Source organism: Natator depressus, chromosome 1, assembly GCF_965152275.1.
Source record: "Natator depressus isolate rNatDep1 chromosome 1, rNatDep2.hap1, whole genome shotgun sequence".
NCBI classification, from domain to species: domain Eukaryota; kingdom Metazoa; phylum Chordata; order Testudines; family Cheloniidae; genus Natator; species Natator depressus.
This window is the reverse complement of record NC_134234.1, coordinates 109,156,893-109,166,330: the sequence shown is the minus strand read 5'-3', so window position 1 is coordinate 109,166,330 and position 9,438 is coordinate 109,156,893. Positions and strand designations below refer to the sequence as shown.

Sequence of the window (9,438 nt, the reverse complement as noted above, 5' to 3'; positions counted from 1 at the left end):
TAATTAATTCTTACCAAGATTTCATTTTGAAGAAAGGAGTGGGATAGCTATAATCTAAAGTATTTTATGATGTAGCTTTTCTTTAAAACTTGGGTCAGCAACAGAAGCAGTTCAGTTAAACTAATAAATATTTCTGAATGATTGTGTGTCTTAAAATAAAACATGGGATTTCTTGACCTCATATTTTGTGATGGGGTTGAGGAAAATCTTCAGGTTTCATAAAAATCTCTAATTTCTTTTGTCCAGGATAACTCAATGTTATGCAGAAATTAAATCTGATCAAAAGAGAAGAAATGATCCTAACAATATTCTCTGAAATGAATAAATAAATCGATAAAACCAAGCTTTCCTGTACACTTGATCTGACCCATACATTGTGCTATGGACTCATTAATCACTGTGTCTTTCAGACTTCTAATGAGCTATTTTGAAGTCATGGCAATATTAATACACCTATTTTAACACTAGCGGTCTACAAATGTATTATCTCCCTTACAGTGTGATGGTGCATACAGATATTTTGGTGGTCCCGGGTGGGAACCTCAGGTCCCTTCTGCTGTCTGCCCCAGGAGCATCTTGCAGAGGAGTCCTTGACAAGCCAGGATTCCTTACCCAAGAGAGTCGTGTGTGTGGGGGGAAGGAGGGGCATCGCAAGGTTATTTTAGGGGGGGTCGGTATCACCACCCTTACTTCTGTGCTGTTTTCAGACCTGAGCGGCTGGAGAGTGGCAGCTGCTGGCCGGGCACCCAGGTCTGAAGGCAGCGCTCCCCCTGCAGCAGCACAGAAGTAAAGGTGGCAATACCATACCATGCCACCCTTACTTCTGTACTCTTGCCTTCAGAGTTGGGTCAGGAGCACTACAGTTACAACACTGTGAAATTTCAGATTTAAATATCTAGAATCATGAAATTTACAATTTTAAAAATCCTATGACTGTGAAGTTGACCAAAATGGACCATGAATTTGGTAGTGCCCTACCTATTGGAAAACACCTTAAAAGAAGGGTTTTACTCGGGGGGACCCAGGTTTTCCAGGGCAAAGAATACTAGGGAAAAATATATGCTACATGGTATGGTTTATAGTTTTTGTTTGGAATTTTTTTCAGCTTGCTGGCTGTAAAACTGCATGTAAGGAATGAAGCTTTGCCAGACTGGTGCCAATTTGTATTAACCCAGAACCTCTGCACTAATACCAATCCAGAGTGAGTGATTTTGTGTTTACACCTAAGCCTCCAGTGAACTCTCATTTTTATCACTCTGTTCCTCTTCTGGCTACATATGGCTTCCTGAAAATGTAACACCTTTTTCAAACTACTGCAAAAGAAAAAAGTCTTGGTCACGATGAACAAAGCTCACTGAAGCTGACACAATCAGACGACTAAAATAAAATGTGAATACAAACACATCAGTGTAAGATTAAAACACTACTTTATTAGTCTATTATCTACTTACAGTTTATTACAGGTTAAGAAGAAATCATTTCATATTGACCCTTAAATGTTTTTAATTGCTTATCACCAAGCTAAACCAGTCTTTAATTTTTATTTTATTGCAAACAGATTCATATCTCCTGCTTATATATTCTATAGAAATGTCCAAAATATGAATGAGTATATATAAACAAGTTATGTGTGGGTATCTATAGAAACAAAAGTTGAAAATAGCATTGAAAATAAACTTTACCGTAATGTATGATTATTTGACTGTTTAGGTCAGGTGAATGAAGTGTTACAGGATAATCTAAACCTTAGATTTGAAGGCTGATTTATTTTCAGATAAATGCACCTATCATTGTACAATTAAAAATAAATGTCAGTATTTGGTGCAGAAGACTAGAGAGATCTTAAATGGTTAATGCACTGATAACTCTCCCCCCATTCCCAACAGCACTTTTGCAGAGTCTACTTTACATTATATAATGAGGATATTTTAAGGGACAGTATATGCACACAATACAACAAGTCAGAAGCACCACAATTTAAAGTCTGTATATGTTCATATGGTAAAAAATTAAAGCTACATAAACTGATTTTTAGATTATTCTGCAAAGTAGAATCATGTATACTTACACTTTCATAATACTTTGACAAATTTCCATTAAAGCTTTGTTCACGGACAGTAGCATGATCACAATGATCCCACTGGCTTTCCAAAATAGTGCAGTTCCTCAATTAAACTTGTTTCCTTTTATACTTGCAAGCCAGTGGGATCAAGACAAACAGGCTAATGCAAGCAAGAAAGTAAACTGTAAGCTTTTATATTAAGTGGTTGAACAAACCATATTAATTACTGTGTACCATACAATGAAAATGATTCCAGTATTTTGCTACTAGCCACTGCAGGAATACATGAACTTCAGTAGCTAAGAAGCTTGAAATACTTTAAGTCTTCACAAACATTTGGTTGATGCCTACCAATTCCAATACATTTATAAAAGCAGTTATGAAGATATTTTGTTGTTAAAGCTGCAACAATTTAAACAAGGCAAGTGAGGAGTTATATGAATTGTTCTTTTCGTCTTCCTGAAATTTCTTTCATCATACAAAAGTCCATCAAATGACCATGTCGCATTAATAATACAACCTTCTAATGTTGTTTAGATATAACTTACATTTACACGTGTGTCCTATCTGATCCGTTTACAGTGAAACTCTTGAGTTTAACATCTGCTGCATTGGACTAGGTTGGCTATAGTAACAAGGGACTGAAGGAAAGATGTATCAAGTGTAAATTAATTTTGAGAACATATGCCTTTTTCATTTAGATGGCATATTTTTGCAGACAAATATAGTACAACTATTTAACTAAAAGTTTTAATAGATATTTCTGCTTTGACTTAGTAAATGCAAAACATCTCTCTCCCTCCCAAAAATGACTTTGTTAAATAAAACTATTTTGTCCTTTAAACAACTCCCCAAACACAAAGTGTTTCAGCCTGTATAAAATCTCTGTCAATGATTTCTAGGTAAGAGTTGGGCTGTAAGAAGGTTGCAGTAAACTGTTTTGTTAGTAGGCAGCGCAGGAATGAAGCATTTTCAAGATCAAGCCAAAGTCTTCTGATTTAAGGCTGAAGGATGGAAATGAGAAAAAAATCGAAAAGGATGAGGCTTTACAGAATAAAAAAAGTGAGCGTAATAGTATATAAGCAGAAAATGTATCACAGTAATCACTACTATAATAAACAGCATCAAAACATCAGTAGTTTGGGTGAGATTGATAGAGCAAGAGACCTAAATTTCTAATTTAACATTCTTTAGAATTTTAACATTCAGCCACAATTCCTTTGTAAGCTAAAATTTAAGTGGCCAAAACTCAAATATTAAAAAAGCCTTCAAAACAGATATTTAAAAATAATAAAAATGGTGTGTTAACAAATGTATGCGTAAACCAGATCTATAAATAGCCACAGTATGAAAAATATTTCAGTGCAAAGGCAATTTTAAGATTTCTAAAAAATACATTACAAATAATTTGTTAACTGCACACAGGAAATTTGTCACTACTACTGGTATAAAACGTATACCCATATAAGTTATATTTTTAAAATACATACACCAGTGTTTTATACAGGGGACAGTTCTAACTGACCGACATTCAAATATGCAATGGCAAATATAAATAAATTTATATTTATTAATATTACAGTATGTGACCAATATGATGGCATTGTTTGAAACTGAAAACTGCTACATGTTAAATGGTAAAGATGCCCTAATATCATTCTATAGGGCAATGAATAGGTTGTCAGACTTTTTTCTTCTTCTCTCTAATCTTTGGTATAATGAAGTTTTCACAATTCACTTTTTAAAAATTCTAGCTGTTTTCCCCAGTGTTTCTTAACAGTAGGTCACTGGTTCTTATGAAGAGATCACTGTAAATGTTTGTGTGAAACATTTCCTAGTGAATTGATTTTACTTGTATTTAAAAAACATGTACTTCTAAGTTATTTTACACAAAAATGAAATCCTCCCCTTTCCCCCTTATCTACAGCACTAAAAAGTCTGCAAACAATACCCTGGTCAACTTTTCTAATAAAGGCAGCAGCTCTCATCCCAAATACTTAGTTTCCATCTAGAAATAAACATTTAACTAATGGCCTGCCAGAAACATAAATGGAAATGATTGTTTATCTGGTATTAACTATGGGTACATTAAAATTGATCAGTGTTCGATTAAACCTTGAGGCATTTTTACACCCCAAATAAAACACTGGACAAAAACCAAGCAAGTACATAGCTAAGTAAAAACAGTGCAAGGTAAAATTAATGCTGCTGAGAAATTGGAAGCACAAGCTGGCTGTAATGCTTTAAATAATTCATACAGCTTGTAGTCAGACTCATTTCTACCAGAAATATGTTTTAACCCACAGTAATAGACACATGCCATCAAGTGGTTCTGTCTCAAAAGACTAACAAACATATACTGGCTTCTTCAGAATAAGATACATATAGTGGATCCATTAGCCATTAAGTCAAAATAAGAATCAAAGAACAAAAATGGAGATGTTAACAAAATTCTATTTGGGTAGCATAAAAGATTGGTTATGAACAACTATTTCCTATCATTGACAGGAAAAAGCTTAACCCACCAATATTTCCTAACATGAATAATTTAGAATCATGCACATGCACTTTTCCAGAGAGGTAGCTAGGTGATAGGAACACTGGTTAATTTATTCTTAAATTCAGACATTTTAGGCTGAATTCTTAAATTCAGTAACCGAGTAAATGTCAATATTGATGGTTTTATGTATTTGACAGCCAGCTTGACTCCATATGGTATGTATCTAGTCTAAGCAAAATTTATTTAGTCTACCTTTCTACAGGGGAAACTAACTTAAAACCATATTAGACCTGATTTAGCCACTTACAAGGTAGTGAATATTAGAGAGTGTTTCTTGAAAGCAGATTTGCACAGAGGAAACACCAGTATGTTCTACAGAAAGAGCAAAGAAAGAAAAAAGTACAGAGGAAAATCAGAAACCGCACTTGTTAAATATTCTTTAAGTGACTTTCACTGGAGTTATCTGAGGTCATTGCTTCTGGCTGAAAATTAAAACTGTTGATCTCAAAATGTAGGTCATTGACTTAAATTATACACTTCAAGTAATACAGAAATGACTAATGACAACAGAAGCAACAAACGCACAAACGTCTTGACATAGCATGAAGAAAATTTCTAGTGCTATCAGTCTCACAGTACCAGACTGTGCAGATTGTTCATTGCTGCAGCAGTTCAAAACATAAAAAGGGGCCAGCAGGCCTGGAAAGATTCATACTTCTAGCTCTTGATCCTATTTGTCTGAACAGTATTTCAGACAGGAAAAGCCAAGTGTATTTTAGTACAGTTCTGTGACGTTTCCTGTTTTTGCAAAAAAGAAAGAAAAATGCAGTTCTTAAAGGCTTGAATTGGTGATCTGTCATACGGATGTTTCCAGACCTGACCCACTGTAGCAGTATCTTGCACTGGAATTGCAATGGTTATTTGAATAGCCAAAGATGGATGGAAGTATTGAATAATCATTGCCTCTCCAGTGCGTAAACATCATTTTTTTAGAATGAGAATTAGACCTCCTGGCTGGGGAATTGCTGCAGTCACTGCTTCTGTATCTTGGGTTTTTCAGAGACGCAAGAGGTGTGAATTCTGAAATGTGGTCCCGACAGTGCCTGGACATAAACTGTCAAGAAAACCAAAGAAATAACACACAGTAAGTTGACAATAAAATAGCCAAATATCCTAAAAAAAAGTCATTTAATAGACGCACTATGCCTTTGGCACACACATAGTGCTCACTAGAGCACCAGTCTGGCTTGTTCATTTCAATCCCAAAGTGATGAGCAATCAGCCAATTTCTACATGATTAATTTACATTAGATTTAGAGATCAGAGAGCCAGCTATTCTTCATACATAAAGTTGATAATGTCTCATTAAAGAGCAGAGTGGGGATTAGAAGGATTGTTTTCAATTTGAGAATTATTACCAGGTTTACATTATAATTTGCTATATTGCTTTAAATATCATTTCATCCTTGACCTTTTATCAGTGTAGCAGAAATTTTAAAAAGGCCAGAATAATTTCATATATTTTCTCCAGCATTTCCAAAGAGAGAGAATTCTCCTTAACTAGTTTATGTTAATAGATGATAATGCACAGTGGGGTTAAATGCACTAGCTCTTTACTTCTGCAGATCTAAATTCAGATCTTGCTTGGATTACATATGGATCTATTTAGCAATTTATACTACACATCACAGTATTATCTTAGTCTAATCTTCCATTAACATTTATCTATGCTACAAAATCACCCCATAACCGAGCACAATGGGTAACATCTACCCAGGAAATACTCAGGACTACAATAATAGCAGTATTGCATGACAAGACTGAAGTACATGTGCACTGACTGAGGGGAAATTTGCACTGGGCCTTCCCAAAGCAGTGGTCTATTCTCCTCTGCAAATGCACATATAACTAATATTTATGGGTTAAAGAAGCTATATCATAGAGAGGAAAATAAACCTTAAGCCAATGCTTAACCTTAAGCATTCAAGCCAATGCTATCAGTCACTTTCTTGTGAGTAATGAATAAACCATTAACAAATTAATAAACCATTAATAAAACCTATCTCCTCTGTTCAAAACAAAAAATGGCAAAAGGAGGTAAAAAAACATCACTGTTAGTCATTTCATCCCCTTTCTGTTTATAAAACCTGCCTGAGACATTATTTCTTTCATAACAATCACAACCCTCAAATACCACTTGTATATGCTCAAGACCAGCAATAAGGCTCTCTTTTTAACTCCACAGTATAATCACTCTTTGAAGACAAACAGTGAGACAAATACAGGGAATTATTCAGCAGAGGGGTATTTAATATAGCCCCGAATCTTTTCAACATATATAGACCAAAGACAGGCATTAATTAAGGGAAAAAAACCAGATAAGTATACATTGCATCTTATGGGAAAGCATTTTATAAATGTTTTTTTTAAAGGATTTTTTTTAAAAGAAGTGTACAGGAACTATATTTCATATCCCTCAACCCACAAAGTCAGTTACCCTAAATACCTCTAAAAATGATGTGTTGTTCTATATATAAAATGTCATGAGCTCAAGGTCTTCTATTTTGGGATTGTCCAGGGCTAGAAACAATTTGTGTCCACACTGCAAAACTGGGAAACTCCCCTAAGAATGGTATAAAGTGCCTGTGTTTTGCTCTGCAGGGTTACAAGATATCTAAAAACACAGCTTCCCTGCCGCCCGAGCCCACTTCCCTGCATGCTTTCCCCTCGGCTCCCCCACACACCTATCACTCTCTTCACACACTGTCACTCTGACCTCCCCTTGATTACCCCACTGTTGTTTTCTGGTATCAGGAAACGGTGAGGCAACCATGGGAAGAAGTAAAGTGGGAAACAAGGTATATTCATGGGTCCAGGTGGGAGTTTGTTTGGGTAAGGCAGCTGGTATTAATGAGACTGGAGATACTGGAGACCCAGATCCTGAGTCTCAATGTCTTTGTGCTTGAAGAGCTCATGACCCTATGTTGCTTTTCCACTAGTACCATGGGAAAACACTGTTGCCCTGGGCACACAGGAATTCTATCCCCACTCCAGGTCCCTGCTTGATACACAGCCCTGGTCTCAACACAAGATCCTTCTCGTACATAACACCCTCTCCCACAACTATCTTTGAAGACCAATGAACACCCCTGTACCCTCTATATTTCCACTCACCCTTCCTGACCCCCCCTCACAGGTTCCCCATGGTGACTTCGGTTGTGACACCAGGAGAGAAAAAACCTGAAAAGCAGTTTAATCTAATCAGGGACCCCAGACACCAGAATAATGCATTAATAGTAACTATATCGTTATTGCATGGTGTCACCACAGGGCAGAATTAAGGTTCTTCCTGTGTTTTAACGACGCTTTTCTGTACTTTAACCTTAAAAGAAATCAAAACATGTTAAACTCCAAATTTTCTGGGTTTATAATGCCTGTTTTGGAGATAATTACAAAATCCCTGTGTGATTTTTTTTTACCTTAAATTACTGCTATGTACTTTCAATTTTAATGCCATTCTAATGCAGTTTTTCATCCAGGAATATATATCACACAAGAGACATAATACATGGCGCTCCATGTTTGAGTTTTCAGTAGTACCTACAGCATTTTAAGACTCTGTATGTCTAACATCTTGTTTTGTCTGCATTTGGTCTATACATGTGTCTGAGAAGAACCAGGGCTATGGCGAATAAACTGCTAATGATTAAGTATTATTTCTTTGTATACTATGTATTCAACACCCAAGATATAGCATGAGAACAAGCAGTTTATAAATATGAAAGCAATTGTCATACAATACTTAATCTCTTAAACCCAATCCTCTTCAGTGGGACCCCTTGTGGGTGTATGGATCCACGCAGGCAGATTGCTTTGCAGGATCAGGGCCCTTTACTGTTACATGTCTGAGACAAAAAGACCTTACCTGTGATATGACATACATCATACAAAAACTTGGATCTCCAAGAAAATGGTAATGATATCATATATCAAAATTGGTAAAGCACAACAAAAACTCTGGAGGAAATAGTTTTAGTTTTAAATAGCACAGAACACCAACAGAAATGACTCCAAACTGGCAACATGTGCAATACTGTTACCTAGCATTGATCTAATTATGCCTCGGAAGCTGAAAGAGTTCCTTCAAGAAGTGGCCCATCGCTGTTCGCCAGTGCATTTAGAGTTGTTTTATGTTTCATACTCTTCTGCAAGGATGAGGAAAAACACTGAGACTACTGCTGAATACATGAGGGAAATGAGTGAATTTGTCAAGATGTAAAGAATAAAAATCTAACTGTTGTATCAAGGTCATATAAAGCAACAAATTTTCCAATACAGATTTTTTTTTAAAGTTAAGTTTAAAGCAAAATGCATATTCCTAATCCTGAGGTTAATTTCCTGAGCCATACTGCCTACCCAGAGTGGCTTTAATCCCATTTTGAACTCCACTGATAGAATACTAATCACTCTCTCAGAGATATATACAGTGTACCATAACTAACTAGTAATGAGTATGTGTTCTGCTGCACTCTTTTGACTATTTATTAATTACAGCAGAAAAAGTTATTTGTATTAACAAGAGATTTCCTTATGACATGATCAAATGACTTGACAGCACAGTGCTTATAAGAATGTCAAAACTGCCCTGGAACAAGGCTATTAGCTATGCTGGTAGAATGTTTATGTATGAGTAAAGCTAAGATTTTGTCATGGATATTTTTAGAAAACATCACGGACAGGTCAGAGGCAATAAAGAAAAATTCAGGGAAGCCGTGACCTGTCCGTGACTTTTACTAAAAATATCGGTGACAAAATGAGGAGCTGCAGAGTCCCCCCATGATCTGCCGCAGGACCCCGCAGCTCCTGGGTGCCACAG

The 9,438-nt window shown here is 36.0% G+C and overlaps 1 protein-coding gene across 5 annotated transcripts in view; it reads right to left on the bottom strand.

Annotated features, from left to right (window-relative positions):
- Nucleotides 1-1,447: 1,447 nt before the first annotated feature.
- The window catches only part of ATP11A (ATPase phospholipid transporting 11A), a 216,570-nt gene continuing 208,579 nt past the window's right edge, over nucleotides 1,448-9,438 (bottom strand). For 3 of the 5 annotated variants that reach the window (XM_074963852.1, XM_074963858.1, XM_074963886.1), the window contains one exon: nucleotides 1,448-5,676. In XM_074963852.1, the coding sequence (XP_074819953.1) occupies nucleotides 5,419-5,676 (258 nt within the window). In that variant the 3' untranslated portion in view covers nucleotides 1,448-5,418. Of the gene's footprint in view, nucleotides 5,677-8,662; nucleotides 8,768-9,438 lie in introns of all 5 variants that reach the window. The other 2 variants (XM_074963867.1, XM_074963875.1) reach the window with 2 other exon arrangements.